General features: G+C 37.8%; 3 protein-coding genes across 3 annotated transcripts; 1 reads left to right on the forward strand and 2 right to left on the reverse strand.

The window, feature by feature from the left end:
* Positions 1-802: 802 nt before the first annotated feature.
* Positions 803-2,902, forward strand: LOC113144082 (uncharacterized). The gene is made up of 6 exons (XM_026329789.1): positions 803-896; positions 1,016-1,321; positions 1,485-1,817; positions 1,997-2,140; positions 2,223-2,278; positions 2,380-2,902. The coding sequence occupies exons 1-6, from the start codon at positions 854-856 to the stop codon at positions 2,506-2,508; spliced, it is 1,011 nt and encodes a 336-aa protein (XP_026185574.1). The 5' UTR covers positions 803-853; the 3' UTR covers positions 2,509-2,902.
* Positions 2,514-8,132, reverse strand: LOC113144734 (uncharacterized). The gene is made up of 3 exons (XM_026330960.1): positions 7,781-8,132; positions 7,173-7,520; positions 2,514-2,533 (listed from the first exon to the last, which is right to left on the reverse strand). Exons 1-3 carry the CDS (start codon positions 8,130-8,132, stop codon positions 2,514-2,516), a joined length of 720 nt encoding a protein of 239 aa, XP_026186745.1.
* Positions 8,133-11,174: 3,042 nt separating this feature from the next.
* LOC113144078 (signal-regulatory protein beta-2-like) lies at positions 11,175-13,282 on the reverse strand. The gene is made up of 6 exons (XM_026329785.1): positions 13,223-13,282; positions 12,768-13,094; positions 12,214-12,561; positions 12,008-12,133; positions 11,650-11,696; positions 11,175-11,548 (listed from the first exon to the last, which is right to left on the reverse strand). Exons 1-6 carry the CDS (start codon positions 13,263-13,265, stop codon positions 11,423-11,425), a joined length of 1,017 nt encoding a protein of 338 aa, XP_026185570.1. The 5' UTR covers positions 13,266-13,282; the 3' UTR covers positions 11,175-11,422.
* Positions 13,283-14,254: the final 972 nt, after the last annotated feature.

Raw genomic sequence — 14,254 nt, forward strand, 5'->3', positions numbered from 1 at the left:
CAGTATGTAGTAATCATATCATATCAATACCCTTAATCATATCACATCATTTCACTACAGTATAAGACAATACCACTTGAAATCACTGAACCTTGAGTACTCTCTAAAGTACCACTGTATATATAGAGAGAGCTCCCTGACTGAAATTAAAATCTTTTTCCATGAACATCTTGATCAAAACAACCACAGGCGACAAACATTAAAACAGACACTGTATGTCTAGCACAGACAAAATACTGCTTGTCCTGCACTGTGTCAAGAGCATACTGTTATGTTTCTATGTTGAGACCAGACCTTATTGATTATCTTGTACCTGCTGCTTGGAGAATAACTTTGATTCCATTTCTGTTCTGATCACAAGGATAATGCAAAGTTAAGGGGTTTTAGGTCTTTGGGGAAATCTTACAACTAAATGTCTTAGTGCCATAATAAATGACAGGAATATGTTAAAGGGACAAGGAACAGAAACATGCTGTTTTTTTGTTTTATTTTTGTTTTTTACTTAGAGACAAAGAAAATAATGTGCTGTTGTAGTATTAGTTCACATAAGGATCAAATGACATAAAAAAGGATTTGTAAAGTGATCAGTTGTGTCAGTTAGTGAAACCCACCATGAAACATGAAACAAAAACTTGCTGTTGTTGTTTCATGGGTTTAGGTAGGAAAGATGCCTGATATTATTTCCACTGACATAATACAGTGAAACACCAACGTAATGAGGGGCCAATCATGTTGCTCTAAAATTGTTTCCTCCCACTCATTATGATTACATAATGAAAGGCGACTGGCAAAAAGCGAATCATTTCTATGAGGCATACTAAATTACAGCAGTCTCTAATGGAATAACCAGAAAATGTTGATTATATTTTATATGCTGCTGATGCTCAGAGTAGGACGTAAGTATATGCAGAAAGGTCAGATTTACAGTTCTGTATTTATTTCACTTATTGTCTTTTACAGTAATAAAAGAGAGGCACAATAAGATTTTTCATTGTTCTGTCTAATGTGTTTACAGGATGCACAGATGATCAGAACTTTGAGACAAAGACTATTCATGTTGGAGATGATGTGAACCTGACATGTCCCCGTGAATCTTCCGGAACCTTGTTTTGGATCAGGCTTGTTTCTGGAAACTTTCCTAAAATCTTAGGAAAAACTTTTGACATTGACACTGATTCTCGCATTACAGCCAGTGAAGAGCCTCGAATATTTGTTCTGCATATTACAAAAGCAGAGCTAAGTGATACTGGAGTTTACTACTGTTTGAAAACTCAACAACAAACCTTCATATTTTTGAAAGGAACAGAGCTGAGAGTTAAAGGTAAATAAAAAAGAAAATATTTTGTTGATTTCTTATAAACTGCCCATTCGTGCAGCTTAGTCTCCTTACTTTCTTCTATACAGTTGACATGTTTAGACAATTTATTTAAAAATTAGATTTATGTCATAATCTATCATTTTTTTCTTTCATTTCCCACGACCAGAACCAGATATCACTACAGTCTCTCCGACTGATCCAGTCCATTCAGGAGACTCAGTGACTCTGCAGTGTTCAGTCTTCTCTGACTCTGAGAACAAAACATGTCTAGAAGAAAACTCACTGTGCTGTTATAAAGCTGGAGCTCATCAATCTCAAATAAATTTGAATTGCACTCAGGAAAACAGCTCTGCTGGATTAGGAAAGAACCCTGAGAGATACTTTACAAAGAAATGTGTCTGCAGCACCTTCAAAAACATCAGCTCAGATACTTATTACTGTTCTGCAGCCACATGTGGAGAGAAATTATTTGGAAACAGATCAAAACTCAATACTGACGGTAACTATCATATTTCATTATAGTGGTTCAGTTAGCATATTTGTGGGCTTGATGATTAGGGTCAAGTGTTTGCTCATAATGTACAGTAACATCTCATCAACAACAAAAAATGATAAATCACTTTTAATAGCACGATTATTAACTTTTATTATTTGCTCCTTTTCATGCTGTGTCAGCAGTAAACACATGCAGCTCGCATTTGCAGAAGGACAATACAATTCTCTTTCTGTTATGTGCTGCTCTGGCTATAAGTCTGATTGTTATAGCCTTTCTCCTTTATTCAATCGAGAAACTCAAGAAAAAATCCTGTGGTTGTAGCAACGGTAAGAAGTCACTCATCACATCAATCAGTTAAATTGTATTTGACGTGACTGTTTCAATGTGTGTTTCTGTTTTATAATACAGATGTGGTTGTGCTGCAAACAAATGCAACAGTCACTGGTAATCAGGAAAGTAAGCAGGTAAAGTGTGTAAAAAAAATTTGAAAAAATGTTCAGCATGTTTTCATGTCTGTACGTGTAAATATTAAGATCTGTTGTCTCATAATATAATATTCCCTCAGACAGATGAGGAGTCACTGGTCTATTCTGCACCAAACTTCAGGAAAACTAGCAAAGCAGAGAGAAAAGATGCAAAACGATCAGAGGAAGAGAGTATCTACACTGACGTCAGAGTTGGTGGGCTGGATTAACAGTCTCAAAACTGTGACTTCTTGTCTGCACATGTGAGGGAAATGTCATGGTTAAGCTGCACCAACCGTTCCACATTTATGTCAATAAGTATTTTTTTAAATATAATAAAAATGAATCATTACAGAGAAGAACTAAATGTAAGTTAGGTCTCTGGCAGTACATTGATGCAGTAAGGCTCACATAATAATATTTGTTTCCTTGTGAAGTTTTTATCAAAGTGAACTCTGAAAAAAAATTCCTAAATGTGTATATGCCTATGTGTATATGTACTATATATGTATTGTATGTATTTCTAAATCTGTACTACTTTTCTCACTCATGTAGCCTGTGTCAATGACATGTTAAGGTAATTCACTGAAAGGAACTGCTGGGTAGGTACATATGCTGATTTCTTTTTAAGTATCTACATAATCACAAGAGATACCAAACCTGCAATAAAACTCCTAAATGATAATGCACTTCTTTTCTGTTGTTATTTTTCTTTTCCATATATCTTTTCATTTGAAAAATTGACCCTCTACCGTAGAGGGTCAATTTTTAATGTTGTGCCACAAACCATGGCCTGCATAACACATTAATCAGGAAAGGGCCACTAAAACACACAACATACTGTAAAATTAATTTTGTGGGAATCTACAAAACCTGAGTATACACAAGTTTTGCCACAGCCACTTTTACTCTAAACTTTCAATACAGTTTAGGTTATTTGTCCCCTTATTCACACCAACCACATTTTTTTCCCAAAGTAGTTCTAGCATATGTTTCAATGTAGAAGATAATATAAGGCTAAGTTATAAATATGTAGCAAGTGTCTTCTTTAGTGTCGTACCCCCCCTCGTCCTGAATGACCTCAGGTACAAAACACTTATTCTGTAGTCCTTACTTTTTGTGGTCTCCCTGATTGTTCCTAATTGGACTGGAACTGGACAGTCTGGAGGCTGTGGCAGAGATGAGGATGGTGGACAAAATAAACTCCATATTGGACAATCCTGCCCACCCACTTCATGAGGAACTGTGGCGAATGGGAAGTTCATTCAGCCACAGACTAATTCCCCCTAAAGCCAAGACTGAAAGATTCAGGAAGTCTTTTGTGTCCACAGCCATAAGCCATAATTCCTCAATATAGACAATAACGCACACACACACATGCATGTACGCACACACACACACACACACACAAACCCCCCTCCAAATAGATAGTTAATTACTTTATTACTTTATTAATTACTTTATGAATTACTATTAATCAATATAATTTAAATAATCTCAAATTTAATAACTGCTGTAACAACTGAATTTCCCCTTGGGGATTAATAAAGTACTTCTTCTTCTTCTTCTTCTTCCTGCCTTGGCCTTGTCATAAACGCTCATTTTCTGTGTGTAACTCATTGCCTTCCTGTTGTTATACAAACCCAAGAAGTCCAGTTCATTTGACTAGTGTGAATGCTCCATACCATGCCTGCACGCTATGTGCTATGCCAGCTTCATTTTAGCTGTATCATGGTGGTGTCATTTTGCTTTGGCTTAGATCATTTTAAATGCAGTGTGAGTGCAAGCCAGCAGGGGACTAGGGAGGGTAGGCAATCCTGATTGGACATAGTAGGAGGGCACCATGCTTACTGTGAGTACACTCTTAGCCTCAGCCCCTATTTTAATCTACCTACCCTGTTCATCTCTGGTTATGTTTTTGTTCACCACTCAATCCTTTTTAATGCAAAACTGTTCGGGCACCTGCAGCAGCTCAAGGCCTGCATTGGGGTCCTGCACCTGAGAAAATCCCTGACAATAAGGCTGTAACTGTGGAAGTTTTTGACTTAGTTGGACTGTCTCAGACCTTAATATTATCTTTGGCTAAAATCCAAATAATAGTAATATGCCTGCTTGTACTTTTGTCTTGCATAGGTTTTTTTTAAAAATATGCATTTGTGCTTTGTTTAGTTCGGTCTCAGCAGAGATGTGTGGCACATATTGGGACTGGTACATGAGGATGCCCCCTCGTTTTTACTGCTTTAACCATCAAAATGAATATTTGACATTGATAAAGCATTTGAAATCTTAATTTTCATAATTTCTTTATATCATGGTTAGAGTTCAAATTCAATACAGTACAAATGTAGCTAATCTATTTATGTAATGAAAGATGTGTAACAAAAACTTTATAGCCATTAATAGCTTTATTAAAGGTTTATCAAACAACAGAAACTGTGTGTATTTTATTTTTTAATAAAGCCAGTTGTAGTACTGTAAGTAGTATCAAAGAAAAGCAAAAAGCATAAATAAGGATAGTGAAAGGATCAACATGGATGAGCAGTGTGCTATGATTTTGGCTTTTATCATGAATTACATTGTTCTTTATTTACGATGATGCAAAGGTTTTCCACAGCATTTATTTTTTATTCAAACAGTCAAAGGACAGTATTATAAACAACCCAGACATTTTCAGAGACTCAGCATTTAATTTGAGAATACACACTTTCCTCATTCTTCATTTCTTTCTTCTTCCTTCCTCGTGTAGCTTTCTCTCCAGAGAAATGTAACGCAGCATAGTTCAGATCATGTCCATCTTCAGGCTGTGCAACAAGTAAAAGACTTGATGTAGTCACATTGTTATATGGTGCTGCTGGAATCATGTTAATGGAAACAACAAATGTGATTTGGTTTGATTACTTACAAAGTTTGAGTTTTCATGCCTTCCTTGTGAAGTGAAACCTTTGATTCCTAATACTGAATGAAAACAGGAACATTATGTACTTTGAGTTCTTAATATGATCCTCTGATTTGACAAGTGTTCATTTAAAAATGTTTATGAACTGAATCTCATCTTGTTTGTATTAACATAGTGTACTGTAAGGTATTGTAAAAAAGTTCAATGATGATCACATGGAACAAAACACCATAGATATAATATATGTTCATATATTAGCAACATGTTAATATGTATATATTATATGTATATGTATATATATATATATTACATGTACATGTATATGTATATGTATATGTGTATATATATATATATATATATATATATATATATATATATATATATATATATATATATATATATATATATATATATATATATATATATATATATATATATATATATATAAGCCATAAGCTGGCCAAAAGAGGACATAGAAGCCACTGATGTCAAGACAAGGAAGCTCTTCACAATGCATGGAGGACTTCACCCCAAATCCAGCATCCTGAGACTGTACGCTAAGAGGATGGAAGGAGGCCGGGGACTGGTGAGCGTCAGAGCCACCATCCAAGATGAAACAACCAAGATCCATGAGTACATCAGGAAGATGGCCCCAAGCGATGGAATACTTAGTGAATATCTCAGGCAACAGAAGCCCGATGCAGAGGAAGAAGAGCAAGAACCATCATGGCAGGACAAACCCCTGCACGGCATGTACCACCGACAGATACAAGAAGTGGCTGATATCGAAAAGTCCTACCGGTGGCTGGAAAAAGCTGGACTGAAAGACAGCACAGAGGCACTGATCGTAGCAGCGCAAGAACAGGCCCTGAGCACAAGATCGATAGAGGCCGGGGTCTACCACACCAGGCAGGACCCCAGGTGCAGGCTGTGCAAAGATGCCCCTGAGACAATCCAGCACATAACAGCAGGTTGTAAGATGCTAGCATGCAGAGCGTACATGGAACGCCATAACCAAGTTGCCGGCATAGTGTACAGGAACATCTGTGCCGAGTATGGGCTGGAGGTCCCAAGGTCAAAATGGGACACGCCTCCAAAGGTGAGGGAGAATGACCGAGCTAAGATCCTGTGGGACTTCCAGATACAGACCGACAAACAGGTGATGGCTAACCAACCGGACATAGTAGTGGTGGACAAACAACAGAAGAAAGCCGTAGTGGTAGATGTAGAAATCCCAAGTGACAGCAACATCAGAAAGAAGGAACATGAGAAGCTGGAGAAATACCAAGGGCTTAAAGAAGAGCTAGAAAGGATGTGGAAGGTGAAGGCAACAGTGGTCCCCGTGGTAATCGGCACCCTCGGGGCTGTGACCCCCAAACTGGGAGAGTGGCTCCAACAGATCCCAGGAACAACATCAGAGATCTCAGTCCAGAAGAGCGCAGTGCTAGATACTGCGAAGAACCCTTAAACTCCCAGGCCTCTGGTAGAGGACCCGAGATTGAGGAAGACACACACCACCCATAGGGGTGAGACGGGAAATTTTATATATATATATATATATATATATATATAAATAGAAAAGATGTGGAAGGTGAAGGCAACAGTGGTCATATACATATATATATATATATACGTATATATATAAAACAACAAAATAAGACTGTACCTTATAGTTTAACCCAAAAGCTAAGTTTGAGATTTGTGCTGTCTGCTGTCATGTTACACTTTGTGCATTAAATGATCGTTGCAAGTGAAACAATTTAATATTAAGTAGTTTAACAATACTTACCTTTAAATTGTTCACGTGCTGGTCTTGAATTTCGGGAACAGATGAAAACAATATTTCCAGTCACAGAGACGGCCAAACAGATCACTGATATCACCAGTGCAATAAATTCAGAACTTGCTGTTTGCTCTAGAAAACAAGCATAAAATAAATTAATGCTTCTGAAAGCCACGATCCTATTAACATATTCCAGGACTGAAACAAAATCATACCAATGTCCAGTTTTGTTCCATTCCCAAAATATATCTGTCCACATGTGGCCACAGCACAGTAATAAGTCCCAGCATCAGAGGAGCTGATGTTCTTAGAGAAGTGATAAACACAGCTCTTCACAGTGTCAGATCTCTTCTCACATTCATTATTTCCATCAGTGTAGATGATGTTTGGATGAGATTCATCTGATCCAGCTCTGAACCAGTACACACTGTGATTTCTTGGACACGTGTCGCTCTCAGAGTCAGAGAGGACTGAACACTGCAGAGTCACTGAGTCTCCTGGACGGACTGGATCAGATACTGTCGACTGAACAACTGAATAGTTTGACGTCCTCTGAGTGTTTCCTGTGTGATAGAAAATAGTTGAAAATTTTAGATCTAAAGTGGAAAAATTACATCAGTTAAGAGTTCCAAAAGTTCAGTTAAATCCAGGATTAAATTTCCAAACAATAAACCTAAAAATTAAAATGGGATATTTTAGGTTATAATAAATAATTATTTTTTTCACAAAATGCTTTGTGACAGTGAGTTGTTTTAGGAATCAATAATTCTTAAAATTAATGTATTTTAATTTATTCCAGAATACTGCAAAAACACATAATTACCTTTTAGTGACAAATATGTTCCACTCCAGTCAGTCTTGCTCCAGTCTGTAAGTGCACAGTGATACATTCCCTCATCTTCCTGAATCGTCCTCACAATGGTCAGACTACTAATATTCTTTGATTGTTTTACTTCAAATCTTGAGCCAGAAAACTCTGGTTCATATGTTGGGTTTGTATTTTTACGCAGTGTCACAATTAATTTCAGGTTATCTCCAACACTCTGCTTGTACCACTGGAGTGAATTTCGGATAAAGTCCTCATCAGGCAAAACACATGTGACTGTCACAGGTTCATGAAGTCCAACTGTGATCACTGGAACCAGCGTGTCTGAGAAGAATAAAAACAAAATCATAATTATCTGAATGCAGGAAATAATCACATCAACCACAACACATCTAGATTGCATGCAGATACTTCAATGTAAAAATATTTAGTTAGTATTAAATAGCACTTACATCCTTGTTGGAGGAGAAGCAGTGTAACCCATAACACAATCATTGTGACACTGTCTGTGTGCAGAGATGTCTTGGTTGTTTAGTGAAGGAGGTGAGATGGACGTGATAGGTCGAACTGAAATGCATCTGATTGGCTGTTGTCTAGGAAGTTAGTAGCTGCACAGCCTGAGAATAAAACCATCAGCATGATGGCACTGTCACTGTGAACATGTTGGTCATATGGCGAACATAGCATGAAGGTTTCTTGTGTAAACGTGCAAATGTGTGTGATATAAAGACCATTTAAATATCATACTGTACATCTGATATCACTGCATATTAGTCTAGGGGAGAAATGAACTAACAAAATAAATAATATGATGAAAAGCACAGAAGTCTTGGTTAAAAGACCAGTCCACCACAGAGGGTCAAGGCTTTTGATGTTTTGGTAAAACACTGCTCTGCATATCACATACATCAGGAGAGGACCAAAACTATAACTTCAGGGAGAAATACATGTGCCTTTTTCAAATGACCCACAATTTACATGGTCATTATTGGGATAAATGTCTGAGATTATAATGTATTGATTGTTCAAACTTTTATTAACAATTATATTACAGAATGCCTCTGTGTATTGTTAAAGCTATTAGTCCAAATCTTGAGCCGCATCAGAAAATTCTAGTGTACATTATGTACAAATGTATTTATTATAGTTATACATATCAAGCAGATATGGTCTAAAGTTTTTAAAGTGGTATTCCCTGTTTGTGTTTCCTCTCTGAGCAGCAGTGAAGAAAAGGTACAACAAAAGAAGTTTTCATAATGATTGTGACATCCCACCTGCATTACCTGTTCTGTCCCTACTGAGACCACGCCCCTTCCTGTACCTGCAAGCAGTTCAGTCGATCTGCCAGAGACCACTAGTACTCCAGTATAGTTTTCCCAGTGTGCCAACTCAGACAGCCCCATTGGTGAGTCCATCCTGTGCTGACAAAGTTGCCCCAAACAAAGCCTGCTGATGGGTTGACTCTCAGAGCCCCCAATGCCACTTGTAATTCTGCTCATTAACGGTGGGTTGATGATCAAAGCTGCCAACATTACTTCTGACGCTGTTCCAGTTCCTGTTAGTGGGTCAACAGCTAGAGCCAACAACACGACTGCAGATCCTGTTCCTGTCTCCACCAGTGAGTTGGTGGCTGGAGCTGCTGACAGCACTTCTGTTCCTGTCTGCATTGGTGGCCATCATCTGAGCACCTAGGCAGCTGGTAAAACACAGAAATCATCCACCTGAGCATTTTACGCTTACTGTCTGGATAGGAGGCCATCCACCACAGCTGTCATAGCTCCCTGCCAGATGCCAAAGCTGCCCAGCAGATTGGTCCCAGCTCCCTGTCAGCCTTTAAGACTGCCCTCTAGAATGGCCTCAGCTTTCTGTCCAATGCCAAGGCCAGTAAGGCACAAGATGACAGTTGTTTCTGTTGACCACCACCTGAACTGCCACAGCTCCCTGTTTGTCTCTAGGGCCACCCACCAGAACTACTGCAGCTGGAAGCCAGGGCTGTTCCAGGGTCACTACTGATTGGCCCAAGGTTTCACTCTGGCTCTGGCTCTTACCCTCCTGCCCATGGTTGTGGCACATCTTGAGAACTAGTGTGCAATAAATGACACCTTCCTGAAGAACGTCAGGTTGTTGTCCACCGTTTGGTCAACCTCCAGAATGCCCTATGCTTTCAGGGGGGTTGTTGGGTAGGGCTGATATCATGTCTCAATTGCATTTCCTGTGTCAGACTGTTATGTAATTCGTCCTTCCTATAGTCTGTCTTTGCCTTGACCTTGTCCTTAGCCATCATTGTTTGCACCTCTGCCACTTTCTCTCCCTTTCTATTGTTATACAAACTCACTCTGTCCTTAATGGCCAGTTTGATTACATGAACCAGGTGTATTCAGTCAATCAGGAGCTGGAAGATACCATCTCAGATAAGGGTGGAGTGGGAAAACACAAAGTGAATTGGTATCTTCCAGCTTGTGATTGACAGAACACACCTGATTCATGTAATAATCAGTGCGTATGACAGGAAGAGCTGGAAAACAAGTGGCAGTGGCCTACAGGGAACATGGGTTGTTACCCCTGGTCTAAGGATATCTGTAACCAGGACTTTCAACTAGTTTTCTGCCCTGTTTTGTTCCCCATTTGGACACTTGATTTTCTACTGTCCTGTTTGTTCCCAGTGTGAAGTTTGTTTGTTTTCAGCCCAGACCACCTGCCAACTCATGGTGAGTAACCTGCTTCACCGGTCAGCCTTCCTGCCTTTGATCCTAATAGTATCATCTCCTACCTTAACCTGCCTGCTCTGTTCCTGTCACGTTGTTTCCTTGTTCACCAGTCTCGGGGCCCAGAGCAGTTATGCAGATTCACCCCTTCAATGAAGAACTCTTCAGGTACCTGCTGCTTCTTCCTATCTGCATTTCAGTTCTACACTTGAGTAAATCCCTGACAACAGCACTAGTTTGGATGTTATTCACTTAGTTTGACTGTCTGAGAACTTTGAAACCTAAATATTACCTTTGCCTACATTTTGAAATTCAATTTTGCACTAAAAGTAATAATATAATTCCTGCTTGCACTGTTTTCTTGCATATGTTTATTGCATAGGCAACTGAATTTTGTTATCACAGATCAAATGTACCTTTAGCAGAGACATGTGGCTACGCTCTGGGCCTGGTGCATGAGGATGCCCCCTCATGTTCCATCCTGTAACCACATGACATGAATATCTGACATTCACAAAGCATTTAAAACCTTTATTTTCATAACTTCTTAACATCATCCTCAAATATCACATACATTAAATCCTTTTGAACTAATAAACATATCCGAAAGTATGATTGTAATTATAATAATACAAAAGAAATATAACAGAAGTTACAGGCTTTAAGAGGGTTTGTCTTATGAAATAACACAATTCTTGTGTTTTAATAAAGCCAACTCTAGTACCGTAACTAGTATAAAAGAATATAAACAAGTAGGCATATATACAGGGACAATGAAAGGATGGAAGAACTTGGGAGAGAGAGCGGTGTGCTATAGTCTTGGCTTTTAACTAACACTGTTGTTTCTCAGCAATGATGCAAGGAAATAGACAGCATTTATTTTTTATTCACAATGTCAAGGGACAAAAACAACCCAGACATTTTCAGACACATATTAAGAACATTTAATTTGAGAATACACACTGTCCTCATTCTTCATTTCTTTCTTCTTCCTTCCTCGTGTAGCTTTCTCTCCAGAGAAATGTAACGCAGCATAGTTTAGATCATGTCCATCTTCAGGCTGTGCAACAAGTAAAAGACTTGATGTAGTCACATTGTTATATGGTGCTACTGGAATCATGTTAATGGAAACAACAAATGTGATTTGGTTTGATTACTTACAAAGTTTGAGTTGTCATGCCTTCTTTGTAAAGTGGAACCTTTGATTCCTAATATTGAATGAAAACAGGAATATCATGTAATTTATCTGAGTTCTTATAATGATGCTATGATCTGACAAGTGTTCATATGTTTATGTACTAAAACTCATACTGTAACTTTTATATTGACATTGTGCAGTGTAAAGTACTATAATAATAAGGAAACACACACAGAAAACAACCAACAATATGGAAACACAAAATGTATAAATGATTTATTATGCATTCATTTATGAATATTAGGCAAAAGAAAATACCTGAATTTATAATTTTATCTCAAAAATTGACATGGAGTTTGTCGTGTTGTATGTTCCACTTACCTTTAAATTGTTCATTTGCTGGTCTTGAATTTCGGGAACAGATGAAAACAATATTTCCAGTCACAGAGACGACCAAACAGATCACTGATATCACCAGTGCAATAAATTCAGAACTTGCTGTTTGCTCTAGAAAACAAAAATAAATTAATCCTTCTGAAAGCCACGATCCTATTAACATATTCCAGGACTGAAACACAAAATCATACCAATGTCCAGTTTTGTTCCATCTCCAAATAATATCTGTCCACATGTGGCCACAGCACAGTAATAAGTCCCAGCATCAGAGGAGCTGATGTTCTTAGAGAAGTGATAAACACAGCTCTTCACAGTGTCAGATCTCTTCTCACATTCATTATTTCCATCAGTGTAGATGATGTTTGGATGAGATTCATCTGATCCAGCTCTGAACCAGTACACACTGTGATTTCTTGGACACATGTCGCTCTCAGAGTCAGAGAGGACTGAACACTGCAGAGTCACTGAGTCTCCTGGACGGACTGGATCAGATACTGTCGACTGAACAACTGAATAGTTTGACGTCCTCTGAGAGTTTCCTGTATGATAGAAAATTGATGCAAAATTAAGTTGTAAAGTCTAGGAACAACATCAGTTTGGAGTCCTACAATTTAAATTAGGTAATTTAAGATATGATTTTTTCAACAACTGTTTGGTGTCACTGAGTTGTCTTCAGAAACATTAACTCTATTTAAGCAAATGTGTTTTAAATTATGCCAGTATATTGCAAATAACACATAATTACCTTTTAATGACAAATAAGTTGCACTCGAAATAAACTTGTTCCAGTTCCTGACTGCACAATGATACATTCCCTCATCTTCCTGAAGCGTCCTCACAATGGTCAGATTGATGATATTCTGGTTATGATTTACTTTGAATCTTGACTCAGAAAACTCTGGTTCATATGTTGGGTTTATATTTGTCTGCAGTGTCAAAATTAATTTCAGGTTATCTCCAACACTCTGCTTGTACCACTGGAGTCCATTTCGGATGAAGTCCTTATCAGGCAAAAAACATGTGAATGTCACAGGTTCATGAAGTCCAACTGTAATCACTGGAACCAGCGTGTCTGATAAGAATAAAAACAAAATCATAATTATCTGAATGCAGGAAATAATCACATCAGCCACAACACATCTAGATTGCATGCAGATACTTCAGTGTAAAAATATTTAGTCATTATTAAATAGCACTTACGTCCTTGTTGGAGGAGAAGCAGTGTAACCCATAACACAATCATTGTGACACTGTCTGTATGCAGAGATGTCTTGGTTATTTAGTGAAGGAGATGAGATGACGTGATAGGTCGAAATGAAATGCATCTGATTGGCTGTTGTCTAGGAAGTTAGTAGCTGCACAGCCTGAGAATAAAACCATCAGCATGATGGCACTGTCACTGTGAACATGTTGGCCATATGGCGAACATAGCATGAAGAATTTGTGAGTAACAGAAATTTTGTATGTTTGTGCTATATCCTATGAATTACTCCTTAGGGGAAATAATCTGACTGATCAAACAACTCAATTTTTACCAACCTACAGCTGTGGCATACATGCAGCTAAAAATATGGATTAAACTGTCAAAAGTTAAAAAAATCTTTAAACTTTCACAGATGTACTTTGTGTTAGGAATTTTTTTGTTTGCTTTTAATAATTTTGAGTCTAAAATTGGAGATTCAATCGAAGATTAACAGTGTGTGACATCATCAGATTGAGCAGGAACAAACCAGTTTTTCAGATAAAAAAATGTCTATATTGAGTTTCAATTAAATTTAACTCATTTGTATAGCACCAAACCACAGTAAAAGGATCTCAAGAGACTTTACTTAGAAACCCAATAAATCCCTTCTGATCAAGCAGTTGTCAACTGTGAAAAGGAACAAGTCAAGACGAGAGAACATGAAACGAAAATTGTAACTCCTTGTAAAGTTTGGAGTTGCTGGAACATCCTAATAACAAGTTACAGTAATCTAGCCTTGAAATAATTAATGCATGGACTAATTTTTTCAGCATCATTTTGAAATAAGATGTTTCTAATCTTCGCAATGTTGTGCAAGTGAATAGAGATTTGTTTTATGTGTGAGTTGAAGAACATATTCTGGTCAATGATAACTCTCTCAGGATTATGGACTTCGTACTTCCTGCCTTAGACCTCAATTTTGAAAAGCCGGTTCCTGTGTCTGTTGCCTAGTCTTTGGTAACTTATCAAATTATCTTGACTGATTTTAC

This window comes from Mastacembelus armatus, chromosome 10, assembly GCF_900324485.2.
Source record: "Mastacembelus armatus chromosome 10, fMasArm1.2, whole genome shotgun sequence".
Lineage (NCBI taxonomy): Eukaryota > Metazoa > Chordata > Actinopteri > Synbranchiformes > Mastacembelidae > Mastacembelus > Mastacembelus armatus.

Excerpts from the sequence above, each read along its gene's own strand:
- LOC113144082 (XM_026329789.1), top strand. The coding sequence starts at position 854 with ATGTTGATTATATTTTATATGCTGCTGATGCTCAGAGTAGGAC. Across the intron at positions 897-1,015 it reads GCTGATGCTCAGAGTAGGAC|GATGCACAGATGATCAGAAC; the intron begins GTAAGTATATGC and ends ATGTGTTTACAG. Across the intron at positions 2,279-2,379 it reads GTAATCAGGAAAGTAAGCAG|ACAGATGAGGAGTCACTGGT; the intron begins GTAAAGTGTGTA and ends ATATTCCCTCAG.
- LOC113144734 (XM_026330960.1), bottom strand. The coding sequence starts at position 8,132 with ATGATTTTGTTTTTATTCTTCTCAGACACGCTGGTTCCAGTGATCACA. Across the intron at positions 7,521-7,780 it reads AACATATTTGTCACTAAAAG|GAAACACTCAGAGGACGTCA; the intron begins GTAATTATGTGT and ends TCTATCACACAG. Across the intron at positions 2,534-7,172 it reads TGGAACAAAACTGGACATTG|ACAAGAAGTCACAGTTTTGA; the intron begins GTATGATTTTGT and ends TCACATGTGCAG.
- LOC113144078 (XM_026329785.1), bottom strand. The coding sequence starts at position 13,265 with ATGATTGTGTTATGGGTTACACTGCTTCTCCTCCAACAAGGAC. Across the intron at positions 13,095-13,222 it reads GCTTCTCCTCCAACAAGGAC|ACACGCTGGTTCCAGTGATT; the intron begins GTAAGTGCTATT and ends TATTCTTATCAG. Across the intron at positions 11,549-11,649 it reads GGCATGACAACTCAAACTTT|CCTGAAGATGGACATGATCT; the intron begins GTAAGTAATCAA and ends CTTGTTGCACAG.